The 22,546-nt window shown below is 40.5% G+C and overlaps 1 protein-coding gene across 1 annotated transcript in view; it reads right to left on the bottom strand.

The window, feature by feature from the left end:
- The window catches only part of ARHGEF38 (Rho guanine nucleotide exchange factor 38), a 123,008-nt gene that overhangs the window by 31,038 nt on the left and 69,424 nt on the right, over nt 1-22,546 (bottom strand). The window contains exons 4-5 of the mRNA XM_081156570.1: nt 11,519-11,666; nt 5,754-5,771 (exon numbers count right to left, since the gene is read on the bottom strand). Of these exons, the coding sequence (XP_081012696.1) occupies nt 5,754-5,771; nt 11,519-11,666 (166 nt within the window). The remainder of the gene's footprint in view (nt 1-5,753; nt 5,772-11,518; nt 11,667-22,546) is intronic.

Here is a 22,546-nt window from a genome sequence, read left to right as displayed (position 1 = left end):
CCCGCAGAAAGTAACTGAATGTGTAACAATTCCCCATACATACTGGGCTAAAAACTAAGGTGGTTATTAATTTGAAATTCTGTTTCATCTTCCTCCCTCTTATCATGAGTACTTTGGCAAGTATTTAGCACCATAAGTAGCTACACTAATCTCATTAGAAATTATTATTGGGACTTTAAAAAGTCAAGTAAACACAGCTGGCTTTGTTTTAGCAGCATCCAGTTTGGCTATAAAGAGCTACACATCAATACAAGAAAACAGTTCCACAATGAAAATAAAAATGACATTTAAACAATGTAAAAAGTATGGGGGAAAACAAAAAAATCAGATATTCAATACTGAGGCACATCTATATTTCTTAATTAGAGGGAGAAAATGAGAGAAAAGAAAAATAATCATGTAACTATTGATCATATTACTTTGAATTTCCTCTATTTTATGACCATAAGTATCCTAAATTTAATATTTCATTTACAGTACCCACAAACCAACTATACCAGTATTGATTTTTTTCAATGTACAGTATTCCCCTTTTAAAACACATTAAGTCAATTTTAGAGGAAACTGTATATTCCTACAAATAATAAGCACATAACAGTTGCCATAAGTTAAAAATAGCTATGAAAATAGATATAGAACTATCAATAAATTTTAGAAGATGTAAAGGAGATGAATGAATAATTGATATAGCAGACCAGAGAGAACCAGAAATATGGAGAGGTAATAATGTAATCATTCTTCCAAAAGTTCATTAATTAGACTTCTTGAGAACCTATGGTAGTGGGGGGGGGAGAGAGAGAGAGAGGGAGAGAGAGAGAGAGAGACAGAGAGAGAGGACTAGAATAAGAAGGGACTAGTTGAAAACCTGTTTAAGAAACAGCCCAATTCTTAAGGTCAATACCAACAAAGGAGATCCTCTGGTGGACTGAGAAAGACCTCTTGGAAGTGCAAGGATAACAGCAGAAATAAAAACTCACAGTGCTGGAAAAAATGTTCAGGAACTTTCCAGAGAGAAGAGCAAAAATACAAAGGGATTGAAAATAAAAGAGAAATGCAGAAAATTAGAGGACTGTTCTAGGAGAGCCAATATCAAAATAATGAGACTCCCAGAAAGAGAGAACAGAGAACATGTGGGGAGGAAATCATGAGTGAAATAATTCGAGAAGAAAACATAAGTTCGCAGGCTAGGGATCCAGAACAATGGATGAAATAGATTCAGACCTTGGCATTCATGAAACTTCAGACTGTTGGGGACCAAGAAAAGATCCCGTAGTCCTCCAGAGAAACACATAGACAAACAGGTACAAACGATTAGGAACCGGACAAGAATTCAGATTTCTTGTAGCAACACTGAAAACCAGAAAACAATGAGAATTACCGTTGAAATGTGAAGATGAATGATTTTCAGTTTGGAATTCTCTACTGTTTGGAATTCAGTAGTTTAGAATTCAAACTATAAATTAAATATGAGGGTGAAATAAAGATATTTTAGATATAAAATTTCTTAAAGTTTTACTTCCCATGCATTACTTGATGACTAGAAGAAACTGTGGAAGGGCACTCTACCAAAAACAGGAAAGAGGCCAAGAGAATCCCCAGAATGACGGGAGGAGAATTTCTGAAAGACAGCTGTGCCCAGTGTCACCAGGACAAACTCAAGAGGCTCTGGGGGAAGCTTTTTTAGGGAGAAGAAGGTGATAGTGTACATAATGCACCTGGCTGTCCTGAAATATGACTGGCTGTGAGTTTGGCATTAATGACTAGCAGAAAGAAAACTAAGAAAATGAAAAAAAAAGACAATAATTAACTCCCGGAAAAACAAGTAATCATTTATCTCAAGGTTTAGCTCTGAAAAGAAATTTACTCACATATAATAATCCAAACACTGATTATTGCTCTACTCCAAATTATAATGTAACTAGGTGAGGAGAGGAGTGGAAAGGTGGAAAGAATGTGTGAGTGTGTGTGTGTGTGTGTGTGTGGAGACAGGGTAGGAAAGAAAGGTAAATAATTGTCTCCTACATAATCTCCAAAAAGGCAAAGCCAAAGATGTTTTTAGAGTCAGGAAGATAAATTCCAAAAGAGTCAACTAAAAGGTGTGAAATTGCTTGTGTTCTTGTGAGGAGCATTTAGCAGCAGGTAGGAGGGAAGGGGACTACTATTTTTCTTAAATCCTGTAGAACTATTTGGCTTTTTAAGCCATGGTACACATAATTTTTAAAAAAGAGAAAGTTTTTAAAGAAGGAAACATGCAAGAATATCCAAGACATTCTGAAAGGAAGAATGCTGAGCTGAGATTAGTTAGGCCTGGTATTAAAATACAAAGCTGCAAAAATGAAAGCAGTTTGGTATGGACAGATGATTAGCACAAAGTAGAAAACCAAGAAATATATGCAGGTATGTATGGAAATTAATTACATGGTAAGTATGACATTCATACTCAGTGGAAAAAAATTATTCAATATCGGGTGTTGTGATAATTAGCTACTCACATAGAAAGAATAATAAAAATAAATTCTTTACACCAAAATAATTTCTTGCTAGATCAAAGATTTAAATGTTAAAAATGAAACTATACAATAACTTGAAGAAATCATAAGATTATGCTTTAAAAACATTCTTGGAGTTTCTAAGCAAGACACAAAATCCAAAAGCCACACTAGAAAAAAATGATAAATCTATTAAAAATTTTACTCTATAAAATTTTACAGAGAAAAACAAAAACAGGAAAAAAACCCATAAAGTATGTTAAAAATAAAATGAAAAGCTGGAAAAATTACCTATAACACATAAGACAAAAAAAAAAAGTTTAATACATTTGCTAATTAAAGAACCATTATCAATCTGTTAGAAAAAGATGAACATCTCAATGAAAGTGAGCAATCAATAAAAAAATAATTTATTAGAAGTGAAATGCAAATGCTCAAGCATACATGAAAAATGCTCAAGATCATCATTAATGAAAATTAAAACAATACATTACTATTTTTGCCTATTACCTTGCCAAATGTTGCAAAGATACAAATATTAATTGTATCTAGTGCTGGCAGGAAGCAGATAAATGGACAACTCATATGTGGGTAGTGGGAATATAAATTAGCTCAACTTTTCTGAAATTTTCTGGTAATAAGTACCAAATGCCCTTTGCTTTAGTTATCCCACTTTTAGAAATTCATCCTAAAAAAATGATCGAATTATTGAACAGAGATCATGTATAAGAATGAACATGCAGCATCAATCTTTACAGATAGATAGACACAGTTCAAGTATCTATAAGGCAATGTTATCCTAATTAACTCTGGAATGTGACCACCCATTGTCTTTGCTGTCCTCATTTTAATTTTCTGTTTTGCAGTGTTTCATATATATATATATATATATATATATATATATATTTATATTTATATTTATATTTATATTTATATTTATATTTATATTTATATATTTTTTATAATACATATATATATTTTTAAATATATATATATATATATATATATTTTTAGATAAATAGAAACTCTGAGATGCAAAACCTGGAATAGCTGATCAGACAGAGAACACATACAGAGCAGTATAAAAACATGAAAATCCAACACTGCATTTCTGGAGACAGTTAAATTTAGAACAGGCATGTTGATATTGCTTTAGAACATGGGATTGTGTCAGATTTTTTTTGGGGGGGGGTGACTTTTTGGTGGCAGATTCTTTGATTCTTGTCACTTTAATACTGTCTTTGATGTTTGCCTAAAATTGTAATTCAAAGTAATCCTTTTAGAAATTATAAATATCTTTGCCTTTCTCTGTACTTTTAAAAATATAGATTAAAAAAAAAAAAAACCCAGAAAATGTTCAGTTTCCGTAAGTAAGGGATTGTTTTTTAAGCCATGAAAAACCCACCCCTCCTAAATAGGCTCTGGGCCACTACATCCCCGGCCTCCGCTGCCAAGGAGCCTAACGATTACACAGCACTTGAGGTCCCCTTTTACCCTTGTATGTTGCAGCTTGTGCGCCCCCTGACCCGAGCGAAGGAAGAAAGCTCCCTGCAGAAGCGCCTTTGATGTTCATCCAGCCGCACGCTCTGAATACGCTTCCTCTGTTTCAGTCCTTGATGTATAGAATGGGCTGCGGGGGACACGCACAGCCTGCCAACTCCCACACCGCAGGATCGCGCAAAAGCTAGTGCAATTTTTTAAGCAAGTATTTCAATACAATGTACTGTTCGTTGTAGGTATTCTGTATGGAGCAGCCTGTGCGTGCTAACTGTACAATAATTCAATCTCTCACTCTCCTCCTCTGAATCCCTCCCTCCCTCCCTCCCTCCCTCCCTCCCTCCCTCCCTCCCTCCCTCCCTCCCTCCTTCTCTCCCTCTTTCTGTCCCTCGGTTCCTGCTCTCTCTCTCTCTCTCCTCTCTCTCTCTCCCTAAGACCTAAACCAACTTTGTAGTCTATGAAGTTCTTCTCTAGGCATCCAGCTCTGTGAGTCTCCATTCCTGGGCATGGTGAAGCCGGGGGCACAGGCTTTAGAATGAGTCAGCAGTCCCTACCCCTGCCCCCCATCCCCTCAACTATCACTGGAGAGAAGCCAGGAAGGCCCAGGTGTGGAAGGACCCAAAGGCCCTCTTTTCCTATAACCCACATCTACAAATGCAAGTGATCCCGCATTTGGGAACTCATTGAATAAACCTACTCATATCTATTTATACTGTAGGGATTTTTTTTAATTTTTTTGTGTGAAAGGAAAGACTTATAAAGTGAGAGAACTGGGTGCTTGTTTGGTGTGTCAAAAACTAACTTCTCAGCCTGGCTGAGGTATAAAGCCTTAGCCCGCAGGCCTCCTGGATGATGCCTGACTCTTCCACTCACTCTGGAATTCTGTCTTTCCTCATGGTTGTTCTGCACAAAAACAGGAATGGCAGCTATTGACAGGTTAAATTAATATAACTTTTCCTTTGTAAATTTTGTATTTCTTGATGTAAAGTTTCTGGAGTAGGACACACACACACACACACACACTCACACACAAAGACTAGGAACTCAGGACCTTAGATAGTTACTGACCACACTAAGCAAAGCATGTGCTTTTTCAAGTCCTATTTTGAGTTTGTATGTAAGTTAATATCACCCTTTCAGTATTAGTTGGGCTAAATATTCTTTTCTTATATAAAAATGGGCATCTTCAAAGGTAATTTCTATACTGTCTTAGTGACCAACTATTTCATCTAAATATTTTATTTTCATTCTGTATATGTGGGTATAATTTTTTCATTGTAAATCATACAAGAATCCAATTGAGAAGAAACCCAATATTTTACTATAATGCATAAGGAGTCTTTTCTTTTGCACATTAATCTGTGGAAACTTTGAAAACCTTATGGTATTAATCTGAGATTTTTTTTTTAAGACTAATGTTCTTAGGAAAAAATGTTTGGACACATTAAGATTCCTAAACATATGTGTGATGAGCAGTTCCTAAAGAGTCCCTGGCACCAGCAAACTTATGACTTAAGTAAATTATATCCCAGGATTCTTCTAAAAGTTTAGTAAAGTACATGTAATAAAAATTTAATATAGAAGATCATCTCAGACAAACTGGAAATAAGTGCACAAGTAATGCCTACAGCAAATGCCTTCAAATCTTGATTTACTTATTAAAAGCAATAACGTAATTGTAAAACTAAAAGGTATAACTTGTAAAGAAATATTCAACAGCTTTTCCTCATGATTTTTACATTTTTTTATTAAGATAAAAGTACTTACTCTTGCATATATATGTTCCTGTAAGAGAAGAAAAAAAAGTGAATTCATGTAAATCCACATATTTGAGCTAATATACAAACATTATACAAAATTTTTAAAATTTTATTACATAAAGTAATATCATTTCCATGAATGTTTTATAGAATTGGCCTCATCATTTTATAATCATGTCCCTAAAAATGTATTTTAGTATGCTTGCACCATTTTTGTTTTACTCTTTATAGTGTCAGTTTAAAAACTGTTGATTGAGATTACAGTTAGCAAATTTTCATCATCTGAAAATGGATTTAACCGCCAACTTTTGTTTACATGATAGAAAAAAAGAACCTATTAAACATGATAGGAAAAACTGACACCACCAGATTACAAGGGAAAGTGACTGATGTGCAGAAAACTATGCTCTGTAATATCTTTGCATATAGTGTGATGCAGGTTATAAACAATTCACCTATTCAAAAACTTTCACCAGCATTGCCAGCTCTGGTGGCCTCCCTTTGCTCAAGTAAAGCTGAAGTCCTTCCGAAGCAGTGTGCTCTGCCTCTCCTCCCACCTCCTCTCCACCCCCTCTCCTGCCCCCCCCCATGTGTGGGAGCCCCACAGGGCTCCTGGCCCTTTCTAAGGCCTGGAGCCTGGCTCCTGCCTGCAGGCCTTCGAGGTGCTGTCCTGCCTGGTTGCTCTTCCCCTGGATACAGCTCACTCCTCATCTCTCTTTGCACAAGTATTTCCTCCCAGGGGCGGCTTCCCTGCCCAACCTTTACAAGACTGTACGCGGCCAGATTGATGCCTTGTTTTCTGCTGCAGGCCCCGGGCTGGAAACAGTGGCTGGCATGTGGCAGGAGGGCAGAACATATTTGTCTAATTAATTAATTAACAATAAAAAAGTGGGACTCATTCAAGTTAAACTTCAGGGGATCAAGGGTGATGAAGTTTTTCCCTCAAAGCCTCACGTGGCTGCAGAGAAGTGAAGTAATAACCGGTGTTAATAACGTGATCACCTTGATCTCTGCTTTCCAGTCTTTTGGGAAACAGTGACTGTTTTCAATATAGAAAAAAAGCTTAACGTCATCCGGCAATACAGGAGATGGCCTTGTCAAATGCAGTGGTTGAGAAACAGTCAGTGATAAACCCCTCTGCTGAATTTTCATGCCCTTAACAAGCCTGAAGAACTCTTTTACTCCGAGAGACACTGTACCCGCACTCCGCCCGGCCCCCTGCTTCCTTCCGTTCACTTCCTTTATGCGCTCTGGATCGTACATCAGAGAATCTGGGAGAGAAGTTGACCAAAAATAAAAATGCAATTTTCTGTGGAAATAAACAAGTGAACAAGGCGATCCTTTTGGATCCGAAACACATACTTTGAAGTTGAAAGAAAAGATTGTCCTTTTCTTTCCTAGAGAAGACATGGGAAATTTTTCTACTATTTCAAATGAAATAAAACCTGAAGAGTATAACATAAGTTAAAGGCTGTGTTTAATGTAAACACAATATGTTATGAAGAGGGACCTGAGAGATCTTCAACAGGTTTTTCCTGTTGGCGTAGTGAAATAGTGGCACTGTGTTGATAACATCTCCTTTTTACCTGCTCATTTAAAAAAAAATATCTCTTTTAGGATACAAGTTTTCCAGAAGTTAACCCTAGCCAAGGACAATTTAGGGGGAAGGTAAATCATGCTCATTTACCCCTTTCTGGGACAAACTAACTCAATATGTCCATTATATCTCCTCCTCTCACAGGCTCGTTATAATTTGACTCACAATTAACAGAAGTTTTTACGTGGCTGTTCATTAAGGATTAGTCTTTGTTCAAACATCATGCCACCTAACAAAGCAATGAGAGAATTTCCAGCAGTGGTTTTAATTTTTATGTGGAACATTCCGTTAGAATACTATTAAGAAATGCAAAATGTGGCCAACAAATTGAAATCTGTTCCTTTAGAGTTAGCCTCGTGTGAACTTTTCGCTTCCTCTGGGAATGGAGAAGTTTTTGCTGGAATATGAGCAGCCAAAGCATCCAGCAAAGTTAGAAGTTTGCTGTAAAGTTAGAAGCTTTCCTTCTATGGATGATGGACTTAGTTAGGAAGAGAAATGTAGATACATTTGAAACAAACAGACGAGAAGCTAGAAATGTGTCTTCTACTACCAACAAATTTGGAAAAGCCCCTTCATTCTTTTCTCTATTACAAAATAAACAGATCCCTGGGGCCTAGGAGAGGCAGCAGGGATTTGGCGGTATTTATAACTAGAAAAACAGAAAACGGAGGCAGCAGACAGGCTGTGCTAATTATAGCTACACTGGCATTTATAGCTCTACTAGGTTTCCCTTTTCTTATGCAGATGAGAAACCTTAAATAACCCCATAGAGGTTGAGTAACTAGATCTTTAGCAAATAACTTCCATCAGTTTGGAGACTGCGTTAATCGTAGGGGTCACCAATGCGACTGTGTAAACACTCCTTGTTGAATAAGGAAAACTTGTAGATTTCCACTTCGCACGCTGCAGATGCAGATGTGGTACTGTGCATAGTTTTAGTCTTTTCTTTCTTAAGGTCTCCAAACCCTGAAATTACTGCTTAGATGGTATCTATGGTCATGGAAAAAGCCCATGTGCTTTAGGGAAAGCAGGAAGAGAGAACTGCGGGCATGTCTCCTCCTAAGTAGCTCTGAAGTGTGTGCTCATCAGCTGAGGGTGCTGGTTAATGTGCCAATTCCTGCATCGGACCCTCAGCCAGCCAGCCTTTCTTTTTTTTTTTTTTTTTGGTCTGGAGCAGAGTTTAGGAATCTGCACTTTTAATACACATCCCCGGTTAATCTGATGCATGGGCACACACACAGCAAGAAATGCTGTGTGTTTCCAACATTTCCAAGTAATTCAAAATCATTTCCTGGATATTATTTTCTCCTTTGAAAGATACTGGGCTTCAAAGAATAGCCAATGGTTATGAGCTCACGTCTGTTATAGAACCAAACAATCTCTACCATCTTCTTGGAAATTAGTCTTGAACCTCACTGTGACATCTTCCAGTGTGTTATTTAAATGAACTCTGGTATAGTTATTTAACTTCCCAGATGGTTTTGTTTATCTACCCAAGTAGAAGGTGTGTTTCTAGGAGGCAAGAACTATGCTTATACATATATTTTTTAAATGTTTTCAACATTATCTAGCACTCTTCATAAATATTTATTAAGCCCTCAATAAACTTATTTTAATTTTGGTTAAAATGCAACCTAAGTTGCTTTAAAATTCACTTTAACTTCTGAAGCATGAAGCCACTTCTCTCAGGGATATTGCTTATTCTAATATCCCTTGCACAGTAGAAAATGGAGGCCACACCTAATATTCATTAGAAATTGGCAACTCTGCACTTGGGCTCTGTTATTTAGCCACAAGGAAAAGGCAGAGCCACGGTAATAGCTTTGACTGATTACTTGGCAAGGGAAACCAAGCCCTTGGGTGTTCCAGACTCTCTTTGGCCTATAAACCTGTTTGAAAACCTGTTTCTCAGAATTTAGAGCTTAGCTCAATTGAGGTCAGTATTATAACAATGTCAATAATTCTACTGCTCTCAGCTTTCAAGCAGACCAGTACAATTCATCATTAACTTTATGTTCATGGAAAGGCAACTTTTGGGAAAAGAGCTCTAACTTAAGCTATTTTATTTTTATTTTCTTTCCCTTAAAAAATAGTTCTGCCAATATTCCTTTCTTTGGATTTTGTGCTTTCTAAACCTTAGCCCCTTCCAGGGCCTGAAATCATTCCCTAAAACCAGGCTAGTGCTGAATGCACAAGATTTGGGGCATCACTAGGGCAATAACTAGAGGCTTTCAGAAGATCAAATAAACCACTAGATCTGAAAGTCATTTTCAGTAATTCGGACTTCATGGAGTTTGAAAATTACCTCTGCCTTCAGCTGCTTTATAAAGGGTATGATATGGAGTTCTGCTGCCTAGTGGAATATTCTGGCAGGGTCAATCTCTTTCTCTTAGGAGTCAAAAGCTTAATGAATAATAAACTAATGTTTATTCCCTCTGAGCAGATCCACTTCTGGCCAGCTGTTAAGAGCACCTGCCAAAGTAATGGAGCGCCATTCCTGGGGTTGGAGTTGGACTGATGACCCAAGGTGTTAGTGTTCCCTTACTATAGGATTTCTCTCTTTCATTCTAGAAACTGAGGAAGAAAAATGGCTCAATATAGACATTTATTGGATCAAATAGAAAAGGTGTTTATTCACACCCAGGATAACACCATTATTTCTCCCTAGGAAAAAATAGTATTTTTATATTTAGAAGAGTTTGCTCTTGATATATTAATTTATTACAACTTCAAATGTTAAGTTTCCTCCAAATTGATTTTCTAACACTGAACTAAACTTCAAATAGTAGAGAAATAATGAACTAGAGCTACTCATCACATATTATCTTTAAGAGTTAGCTGATTGTATTGAGCTCCTTATGGGCATGGGCTAAGACCTATTTATTTTTTATATTTTCAGCACCCAGAACCATGCTTGGTATATAGCACACGCACTAAATAAATTCTTGGGACTTAGTGACTTAAATGTATTTTCCACAACATGGGCACAAAAAATGGTTAAAGAACTATAATAACTTAATGACCAGTAGAGGGCAATAAAGTTAGTTTTTAAAAATTCTTACCACCCCATTTAAACCCACTTTCAGTCCTAGTTCTTCCCTGCAAAGACTTTCTCTAGAGTAGTCTCACCTAGTCTTCTGACTTCACTTTAATTCAGCTATCAGCCTCTTGTACTCAATCAGGGACCCCATTTTAGTCCCTACAATAGCATATATAAAGGGAATGGATATACCAGAGGGTCAGAATGGTTGGTGTACATTGATTTATACAGCATAGCTCTCTCTGTTCGGTTAACTCGTGGTGTAATCAAAACCACTTGACAATAAATAATCCTGAGAAATAAAAGACCACAAGAGAACCACTGGGTAAGTTGTGGACTAAGGCAGAAATTTTGGCTTTAAGCTTCATGTGGTAGAAAATAAAATATATACAATAAGATACCAATTCCATTGAAAAGAATCACCCCAAACACATTTCCATATTTATGCATATAGATAAGATCAGAAGAAAATGCAAACTGGTTACTAATGCATGGCTTAGTGAGGAATTAATACATGGAATAGCAAGGGTTTTTATCTTATTCATGTTTTCTTATATTTGTCAGATTTTTGCACTGCATAGATATTTCTTCTAGATTAAAAAAAAAAGTATATTATGTAGCACCTCCCACCAACAATTTAGAAATGAGGAGAAAGGCATGACTCATTTTCCTGAAACTATCAGGGCCTGACTCGTCTTCACCAACCTCCCCCCTGGCAGGAGGTGAGGGCCATCCAGAGAGACAGGGACATCCCACCGACCTGATTTCCCACGTTCTCCAGGGCTCACGGTGCCACATGATGCCTCACACATTCCCTGATCTACGTGGGGCAGGCAACCAACAACAGCTCTCAGGAGGGGCTTTCCTTCCACAGTCCACCGTTTGCGATTGCATTTTTCTATTTCTACAGAGCCCCGAATTTCCCCCCATATTATTTTTAGTCATCCTCACAGGGGGGAAAAAAAGAAAGCCAATCGGGGTTCCTGGCATGACAGCTTTTCATAAAGAGAATGCAAAGTAGAGCTTTCCTCCAGGCCCGTGAAACCCAGGCTTTACTGGGAACTGTCATCTGCGTCCCGTGACCATGTTCCCTGCCAGGCACCGAGCGCGGAAATCCCGTGGGAAAAGGCCTTACTGCAGGGACTGGACGCACAGGCTCAGGTGCTGCTTCAGCTCCTCCTCCCTCTCGCAGGCCTCCAGCACACTGTGTGCGCTGTCGTGGTGATAGCAGTAGGTTTTATAAATGTCCTCCAGGGGCTCCTTAATCTGCAGGAACACTTCTCCTGGCAAATGTAAAACAGAGGCAAAATGATACCACGTCAGACCCGCTGGGACATCACATATTTATTATTCGGCAATATCGACGGGCGTTGGAGGGGTGCCACTCGGCCCCCGGGGGCACCCGGAAAGCGTGACCTTTCTCCCCTTTTCTTTCCCTTCTTTCCTCCCTCTTTGTTCTCTCCCTGCTTTTTTCCTTCCTCCGTTCCTTTCTTTTATAGAACAGAAGAGAAAGAGCTTAACAGGGGTGGGCGGCCAGTGGCAGCTGGTTTTCTCGGCGGTGACTGTGCACCTGGCTGGGCAGGAGCCTGGCTAAGGGCAGCACTTTAACGTCGGTCTGCGTGGATCTGGATCAGGCTGTGCTACAGACTTGGCCAGGTTATGACTTGGACAGTTTGTTTTTACCCTCTGAACCTATTTCCTCATCTATAAAGTGGAAACAATAATAGTTCCAACTTCATAGGGTCATTATTAAAATTAAAGACGCAGTGTATGTGAAGTTCAGGGTACAATATGTACATTGCAAATGATCAAAACGGAGCAGTTATTGTTAATTTATTAAAAGTATGGGAGGTGAAATTTTAGGCGCTAGGTAAATTATATGTTCATATTTATTCCACTAACATTTCCTGAGGTTCTGTGAAAGGCAAGCAATGGAGTTTAAAGAAATAAAGTATTTCCTTATATGTGATAATAAAAAGAATCAGCCATTATTTCTGTTAAGATAATGGACATAATAAAAAATGTTAATTTGATAATACTATGGACAAGAGTTATGACTATCTTTTTCATAAAGCGACTTGGGCTAATTGTGTCCAGCATTTAAGAACTTATTTTGATGATAAAACTGGGTCTATAACTGATGGCTCAGATAGGTATTGAACAATGGTGTGATTTAAACACCCACTCCTTCACTTAAAAATGTGTAGTGAACGCAGCCGGGTGTGGCTCAGCAGTTGAGCGTTGACCTAGGATCCAGGCAACTGGGGTTTGATTCCCGGTCAGGGCACATACTCGAGTTGTGGGCTCGATCAATGACTCTCTCATCATTGATGTTTCTCTCTCTTTCCCTCTCCTTTCCTCTCTCTGAAATCAACAAAGATATATTTAGAAAAAAAAAAAAGTGCAGTGAGCATCTACTACCCTACCCTGCATTGTGTTAAGGTGATTTGGGATACATATACACACACACACATACAATATGTGATTGGGTCTGCTCTCACAATCATTGCGGACTTGGATCTGATAATGATTTGGGCTGAGCTGATTGGGAGCCATAGGAACCTACTAATCTGGGCCTATTATAGTAACAACCATAAGCTATTCTTCCTTCAGAAATAGAAGTGCCCTTTGTATTTTCAACATGTTTTGCACATATTAACTGCTGAACTCCCTGCTCAGCTCCCTGAATATATGAGGAGATAAGAGGTTATTAATCCTTTTTAATTAAGAATAGACAAACCTGAGTCTAAAAGAAATAAATTATTTCCCCAACATCCTAGCAACAGGAACCTAAATTCCCAGTTCAGTACTGCTGTGATGGGTGTTAATGGAAGAATTAGTGTAGATATTATGATTATAGGTGGCAGGTGAGTTATTCATTTTGTGTTCTCAAATTGTCACTTGCTCTTCATGTTGTTTGTTGCTGGAAAAGCCAGGATTAGAAACCATATTCTTCTCATTTTTCCCCCCTTAGGCTTTAGCCCTCCACACAGCAGAGCTTTGCCTGACACTGTACAGAGAGATGTAGTTGGGAGGAATCCGAAATCACCATCATGTAGCAGTTGCGTGGTGACTTTGGGAATGACTTAAAAAAATTCTTTGAGCCTCAATTCTATCATTTGTAAAATGGAAATAAGTAATAGTAACTCTGGAGATGAATTTAAGAATTAAATGGGATGTAGGTGTAAAACGTGCCTGGCACTGACAAGTTGCTCAATTAATGTCACTTGTCTCTTAATGTTACTATACTATCTCTAGAATTAAAACACCAGCACTTTTCTCATTTATATCCAGCCAATCAAAGGCTTTTTTTTCCTTTTCATTATATGAGATTTCCCTGTGATTATAGACTGTGTGTGTGTGTGTTGTATCAATGCTTACTTGGACTTGTTCAGAAACTCAGCAACTGTGAGAATCTTTGGAACTGAAGGGATGAGGAATCCTTGTTTTGTTCCTGGGACTGTGCTGAGTTGATTCTCCTAGCAGTGTGGGTCTTGTAGATTTGCTCTTCAAGCAGCAACCCAAACAGTAAGAAATAGTTATAAGAAGAGAAAATAAAATAAGATAGTGGCAAAATTTAGGGTTGATCATAAGATGAGGACAGCCTCCCAGTGACAGAGCCAGGTGGCAAATAGGAGTGAGGACTTTGGCTGGGCAAGGGAATTAAGAAGTGGGAGTGAGCGCCGGGCTCGGAGGAAACTGAGGAGCAAGTAAAGGAGAAAGGGTCTGCATTCACACAGCCCAGCACAAGATGAAGTTGTAAATATGTATGTTCACGACAAAGCAGCTTAGAGACAAAGAAAGAAAGCGGCAAGGACACTCTCATAAATCCACAATAGGATCAAGTCAGAAAGTAAAAAAACAAAGGACAAAGGCATTTATTTTACACACAATGAAACCATTAATTGTAAACTCCTTTGTATTTTCTTTAACAGAAATGGTCTAGTTTGAAAGAATTTATATCTCCCCTTAACAGTGGAGTCAAAATTTTTACTCTTTTCCAAGCAAAATTCTGCTGGGGCTCTAATAATAATTATTAAAGTTAAAAGGTATTTAAGTACTCTAATTGAAAGTCATTTATTCACCCAAAGGCCAAGCACAACACTGGCGGGCAGAATATGTGATTTTCCTGCCGGCCCTACCAATGTATGCTGCTTCATAACGGCGCAGGTGAAGCGATGTGTCTTGCAGCAAAAAATGATTCTGTTTCCACGGTAACATAACTCTCGGCTGCGTTTCCTTGGCGGTGAAGGACAGCGGCTCTATCTCATGTGTGTGGGTTTGAAGAGATGGTTAGAAGTGGCGAAGGGACTGAGCCAAGACCAGTGAAGGTAATTTCACTTCTGGCTGCCTGTACAAAGGCACCAGGATCCTATGAAATAAATATAACTGTCGTGTGCTTCTTTTTAAAAATTCTACAACCCGACTTTTTGCACTAGCTGACATGCAATGGGAGAGAAAAAAAGAAAGCACCCTTTTAAATTTCCTTAGTTATCTCCTTTAAAAACAAGTCCCAGGAATACTGAGCGCACTTTCGGTCCTGTGTCGTTGTTCCTGTGTTGCACGTTGCTCCCTTCACTAACATAAATATATTCTTGCTCCTTTTGTTGACCCGCCTTCTCTTTACCCCCAGACCCCTAAGTCCATGCCCAGGCTGTGTAAGACCAAACCATGAGGCCTCTGAATTATCCTGACCCCCTTCCAAGATGAACTTCCCCTGCAGGTGAGTAAACCAGGGTGAACCAAGCGAGATGTTCAAGCGATCTCCTTTCCTAGGCTTAGTTTAGGAAACTGGCATCTAAGGGAATAAAGTAGTTACAGTCTTTACGTCACCCTTATTTGGCAACAACTTAATGAATGACTATTATGGGCCAAGTGCTTTGGTAGCTACCGCAGATACGAAGATCCGGCATTTCCCTCAAGGGAGAGAAAAGAGCCAAGTCTGTGTGGACATACATGTCAATAGAGCTATGAAGCGCAGAGGGCCACCTATTCTGCTCTTGAGGACCTGGAGCTATTTCCATAACAGTCTGTCCTTGAAATAGGAGCTATGAGTGAGGGCAAAAGCACAGAGACACATTGAAGGAGCAAGATCTGTTCAGAGACAGCAAGTGGGCTCCTAAGGCTGCTGATGCCATGTCTGTGGCGAGTTTGAGAAGAGGCTGCATTGGTCAGCAGTGGCCAGACCCTGAAGGACCTTGTGTATCAGGAAGGAGGTGAACCTCAGCTTGAAGGTGATGGAGAAACACTGGTGGATTTCAGGCAGCAGACTAACACGATTGGACTGTGTTTCAGAAAGATTACTCTGGGGCTCAGACATATGGAAGATGGAATTTGAGGAAGGAGTGAGTGAGATTGGAAGAGAAACCCGTTAAAAGGCTTCTGTAATAATACAAGGAGTTACTCATGAGGGCTAAGACAGGAAGTCCCAGCAGTTAGAGAGTGTTCTGGTATCAGCTGCCAGCTTTCAAATCCTGCTTTTACCGTTTGCTCTTGTGACATTTGGGAAACTGACTTGACTCCCCTGATTCTCAGTTTCCTCATCTGTAAGTTGGAATAATAACAATAGTAGGGTTGTTTGAAGGTTAAATGAGTAAAAATAGGGAATGTATTTATATCAACAGCTGGCATGTGCCAATGCTCAATAGATGTGAGCTGTAACCACTACAGCAAAAGCAGGAAGGATGGCGAAGGGGGAAAGAAAAGGGACCTTAAGCTTATGTGAGAGATGAAGAGGGTAATTCCAGGTGTATTGCAGGATGCTGGCTTCAGTGACCATGTGGATAGATAATGAGGACAAGATAAGGAGAGAGTTTAGGGGGAAAGACAATGAGTTTAATTTTAGACGTACTAAGTTTGAGTCACCCATAGTATATTCTAGTGGAGAAGTCCTTGTAGAATTGTATACGTGAGTATGGTAGTCAGGAAAAAGGACCTGGGGAAAAGATGTAAGTCTTGGGTAGTAGAAGCCATGAATTTGATATGGTCACACCAAGAAGGTTCACAGGGTGAGAAGAGAATGCTGGGGAGTGCTAACCCTGAAGGCAGCCTAGAGGAGAAAGAGTCTGCAGTAAAGCTTGAGAAAGCACAGCCAGAGAGTAGAGAAGAAAATTAGGATTGGTGTCAGCAGAGCCAAAGGAAAAACGGTGGGAAAGACGGCAAAGAGACTGAACAAGCTAGCTGGTAAAAGAGCCTGCTGTTGTCCCCCAATGTCAGCACTCCCCTTTCTCTCTAGCAATAGAATTTTCGCTGCCCCAAATAAAAACTACATTTACAGGCCTGTGTTGCAATAGGTGTGGCCATGTAATTAAAGCCTGGCAATGGGATATAAGTAAAAGTGTCCTGTGATGATATCCAGGAACTTGCTTTAAAGGGCAGCTAGCTCACCCTTTACCCTTCCTTTTCCATACCCTGATCTGCAGGCTGGCACTTGGATGCCACCTTGCCCACGGAGATCTGGGGGGCTGGAAGAAGCTTGCATCCCAGAGGACTTTGTGGAGCAGAGCTGCCATGCAGGTTTAGATTTAAAATGCCTTTAGACTTTTACACAATCGAGAAATGAACATCTATCTTATTTAAGCTAGCAATGTTTTGTTTTGTTTTCTGTTTCTCCCAGCTCAACTTAATTCCAACCAACACACTATGTTTTTTTCTTATCTCGTCGGAAAATATTTGAAGAGAAATTCATGACTAGTTGAAAGTTCCCTCGTTACTAGCCATGACATTTAATTCAAAAATTATATGAAAATATCACATGAATTGTTACTTAGGGAGAGTGCTATGGACTCAATATTTGTTTCTCCCCAAGAGATCCATATATTGAAGCCCTAACCCCCAATGCAATGGTATTCCAAAATGGGGCCTTTGAGAAATAATTAGGCTTAGATGAGGTCATGAGGGTGAAGCCCCCATCATGGGATTAGTTCCCTACTAAGAAAACGAAGAGACCAGAGCTTTCTCACCCCACCATGTGAGGATTCAGTGAGAAGGCAGCTCTCTGCAGACCAGGCAGAGGACTCTCACCAAGAACCAGGCCCCTTGACCTTGGTCTTCCAGCCTCCAGAGCTGTGAGAAATCAATGTCTACTGTTTAAGCCACCTAGTCTATGCTAATTTGTTATGGCAGCCTGAGCTGCCAAGACAGGGTTTAAAGTAGGAAGCTACTTGTATTAAAGAAAAAATATATATAATAAGTTTAACTCTGAAAACCAACTACCACGATGTCAAAAGAGAATTTTAGTTAACATCTTAAGCATAAAGTCTAAACTATATCCCAAGAGAAAATTCTGTGGTTCTAATAAAAGTTGTCAAGACAAGAGTATTTAGAGTACAGGGAAGGGGAGGGGATGGCCCCAAAGACAGAAGGTGGATATGGTCCAGTCCCTGGAAAGAGGGTCTGAGATCAGGTGAGCCCACACGGCCCCTGGCTGCCACTGCCCTGGGACACACACAGCGAGTCAATGTGCCGTCCCACGCGAAAGGGCCTCACTGGAGCTCTCCCCCAGGACTTCCAAGGAGAGCTCCCCGCAGCCTGCTTCTCCTGCGTGGACGGCAGCCAGCTTCGGGGCCGAGACAGACAGCAGGCTGGCTGCCAGAGCGCCAGGCCATTTCTGTGACTTCTCCCCTCCGTCTCGGCCTCCTTCTCGACTCCAGTGGAGCAACCGGTCAGGAGGGGAGGTGAGAAAGAAACAGATGAAAGTGTAAGTGCTGCTTGCAGAAGCCACCATCCTTTGCCTTCAGTCTCATTTAGCTCCTACCTGCCCTGGGGACAAAATGTACCACTAAACATACTCAGGGACCCTGGTCAGAGTTATGAAATTCACACCAGATGCAGGTACTAGGGGGTGGTCCATGCACTTATGGGATTAAAACCCGAAAATCCCTTGAGGATCAATTTTATTAAGATATTGAAAAAAACTATTCTTTTTATGCAGAAGAGTTGAATCAAAAATGTACACGGATTCTTAAGATAAATTGAAACTACACAGTTATTTCATGCCTGCGGCTGTGGCTTCATAACCCCACGTTTCCCGGGGGCTCATGATATTTCTTTTCTGACAACGGGAATATTTCAGTAAAAAATGTTCAGAAGCACTATAGAAAAGCCTGTTCATCGCATTTGACAATTCTGAGGTCTCTGGTGATGTGGCACGAGCAGTTTCAGAGGAGTGGTTTCAGGAGGAATGAGAGGTGAGGAATGGGAGCAGTGAGGGTGGCTGGACCATACAGAGAAGGAAAGAGAAAGGAAGGGAGCCAGAGTGGAGTGTGGGGTCCTGTCCCATGATCACCACTGTGTCGTAACTGACCTGGAGTCTCTCAAAGGAGAGGCTATTCGATGCTGAGGCAGCACCCAGCCTGCCATCTGGCAGTGGGAGGTGGCCTGGCAGGTGGCAGGGCACACTGGGGCATTAGTGGGTGGTGACGATGGATGGTGTATCATATGTAGTATAGCCTGTGTTAGGAAGAGTGAGGGGACGTTCCCTTCTGACTGTGTCCGTAACTAGGGATGCCTTTTGGGACAAATCAGGTTCTCACTATTTTTGTCTAAATAATGAAGAGGTCGGACTGGCTGCTCTTTAAGTTTAGTGCTAAGTTCAAGAATATAGCTGTTTGTTTGAATAGCAACTCATGGTCTCTTCCTGAACCTTTCTGACTTCCTGGATATTTGAACTCCCGGTGGGGATTTTTATAACAACTGGCACAATAAGAAAACATTGGCTCTTGGATGTTGACTAGGCTTTTTATGGTGATCATTTTGCAATGTATACAGGTAAAGAATCATTATATTATACATCTAAAACTAATATAATGATCTGTCAATTATATCTCAATAAATTATAACACTGGCTCTCTGTAAAGCTTTCTCCTGGCTGGATTAGAAAAAATACAGTAACTTTCCCCTTCTCAAGGTTGGTAACAGTGAGGTCTCTGTCCTTAGACCAATCCATGAGTCTCCATTTATCACAACTTAGTAAATACCTCTTGAGATTGCTTGGCTCTGCTACAGCCAGTTGCTCTGTGCTACCCACCGCCTCTGAAAACGGCATGGGGAAAACCACAGGGAGCCCGGTAGCAACAGCGACAGCTGCTGAGCTCTCTCTGTGTGCTGGCCAGTGTACTGGACACTTATTTTCATAGACCATTCATTTCATTCATCCAGTAAGTGTTCATTGAGGACACTGTTTTAGGTGTTGATGACGCAAGAGTAACAAAACAGACAGGAACGCTCCCCTCATGGAGCTTACGTTCTTGAGGGGGTGCGCCCTGTGTCTCGTATCTTTCTTCCACGGAGGACTGGCTAGCCCCTTTTGAAATGTGAACACATGAATGTGGCATCTGTCATCAATTGCTTATCCATTCTTCTATTTTTTCCAGACTAACAGAGTTTGGACCAGCACTGCACCCAGTTAAAAATACTGACCCTTCCCCAACCTCTGGTAGCTAGGAGTGGCCAAGTATATGCACAAGTGTGTGCTTTTGTATGAACGTATATGAAATGAAATAATGTGCGTGAAATGAAATCATGAGACACGGGTAGAAGTCACTGGGAAGGGCTTCTGTTCCCCATTCCCCAATGAAAACGCCTTGGGAGGAGGTGGATTTGCTATTTCTGGCAGGAAGCAAGCTTGGCAGTAGAGGAACCATCTTGAGGCCATGAGGCCAAACGCCAAATTTTAAATACTATGAAGGAAAAAGCTGTAAGGAGCCAGCAGGCAGCCAACCCAGCCGTGAACTATTGAATTATAGATTTCTTGTTATTTGAGGGGGGAAAAGTCCCTTTTTGGTCAAGTCCTTTTGGTGAGGTTTCTGTTCCAAGCAGGAAAGTGCAGTCCTCACTGACCCGGCCACAGAGCTAGGGGTGACAGTGCCAGAATTACAGACAGACCTCCTCCCTCCAAAGGCCATGTTCTTTCCAGGCTTTGTGCACCTTCAAGGTCTGTGCCTCTGCCAACGTGCTTCTCACTTTCGCTTCCTGGCTGCTGGGAAAGTGTTCAGGACTGGGAGAACTCTCACACTCATAGAATTCAGGACTTTATTTCCATGTGTTTTTGGTGAAGCATTTGACTTTTCACAGCTCCATTCCAATGGGACTGCACAGTGACCCACTGACCTCCGCCAGCCAGCCCCACCAGCAGAACATCCTAGAACTTAGCACTCTCCTCAGTTAAGGAACTATGAACTTATCACTAAGCCACCTTAGTTTTATTTTTATCACAACACATAAGTCCTAATAGTCCTGGGACTCATTCTCACCTCACTCAGGAGACCAGAGGTCCAGCCCCCACATCAGGTCCTGGAGCCTGCCTTCTGCTGACTTTCCCTTTCCTGCGTGGATGGATGTATACTTGACCCTAAAGCCTTCCCCCCCTTTTTTCTGTCACATTCTTTGGAGCTGACAGTTTTCCTGTTACTGCCAACGCTTGGAGTAAAATGCCCTGACCTTTCAGCTGCTGCACCTGGGTGTCCCCCTGCCAGCCTCAAAAACCTCAGTGCCCAGGACTCTCAGAACCTGTCCTAGCTGGGCACAGTTAACTGAGTCAAGCCTGTCTGCATTCTGAGTAACACACACACACGCGCACACACACACACACACACACGAACAATAATAACAGTGGAAAAATTACTCAGGTGAGTTCATTTGTAGCATCTCCCACATGGCATCACAACATGAATTATCAGTAACAATGCTCTTCTGGCAAAATCTGCTAAAGGCACAGATTCCTGTCTCAGGGACATACAAGAGACACTGCCTCAGGTGAAAAGAGGGCTGCCATAGAACAACAGTACATCACCACTACACCTTCAAAGAACAGAAAACTCTACATTGTCTTTCTCCCCAAGGATAATCTCACCCTCAGGAAGGACCTATGAGAAATTGCAATTCCTTTCCCACAAACCTCTTTCAGCTCTGGTTCTTGGCCCAGTGTGCATGAGGTAGGCACATAAAGTAGACTTTAACATATTCCTAACTCAGACTTTTATTTAATACTTTGGAACATGACAACATTGTTATAAATGCATATAGGAAGGCACAAGCCTCATTTTGCTGATCTCTTACTATATAACAAATCACCTAAAACTTAGTGCCTTAAAACAATAGCTATTTTGATTTTCTCACAGGATTCTGTGGGTTGGCCAGGATCAGTTGTGTGGTTCTTCTGTTCCCCTTGATGTCTGCTGGTGCTGCAGTCATTCGAGAGCTTAACTGGCTACACAGTCCAAGATGGCTCATTTACAAGTCTGGTCCCTCTCCAGACACAGCTGGAAGGCTGAACTCAGCTGGGATGCTCAGACAGCTGGGCCACATTCTCACTCTACATAGTCTCAGGTCTGATCTATCTCCATGTGACCTCTCTGTGTAACATTCCAGCAGGGTAGCTGGACTTCTTAGATAGCAGGCTACCCAAATCACAAAAGTAGAAATTGCCAACCTTTCTTAAGGCTCAGGCCCAGTTGCTGGCACAGTGAGTCTCAGGGCCATCCAGAGTCAATATGGGGCTAGACTACATAGCAGCGTGACTACCAGAAGGCTTGGCCCATGGAGGGAAAGGGCAAGTGCAATTGTTATACACTCTACCAAATGTAGAAATGATATTTGATATGTTAAATTGCCCTTTATAGAAAAACATGTGTTGCCTTATTAGATATGTGAATCATCCAAATACAGAGATATTGGGAGCATTTAGAAACCACAAATATCCAGTGAACCTGATTTGTTTGAAAAATATGATCAGGATCTCTGGGGGGAAAAATTCACCTTTTATTCCATTGTTATATACATAAGAAATCAAGCTTTGCAAATAGACACAAACTTAATATTGTCAGGATAATAACATCATGTATTAATTGTTTATTAAGGAAAGGAATTGGGCTATCATCGCTTATACACGATTTTATTTAACTTCTACAAACACTCTGTGGGGTAGGTAGTATTGCTTCAGATTTCCAGAAAAGAAACTGAAGTTCAATGAGATTTTGTAACTTGCCTAAAATTGTACATCTATCTAGTAACTGGATGAGCCAGGATGTAAACCTAAGTCAACCTGATATTGAAGCCCACATCTCTTATACTCATCTCTAAAGATTTAGAACACATTTCTTATTTAGACAGCCTGCTTCAGGAGAGATTTTAAACCTAGTTTCTACCTTAGCATGAGAGTCCA

Source organism: Miniopterus schreibersii (assembly GCF_964146895.1).
Source record: "Miniopterus schreibersii genome assembly, chromosome: 1".
NCBI classification, from domain to species: Eukaryota; Metazoa; Chordata; class Mammalia; order Chiroptera; family Miniopteridae; genus Miniopterus; species Miniopterus schreibersii.
Note: the sequence above shows the minus strand (reverse complement) of the source record. Positions and strands in the feature narration are given on the sequence as shown.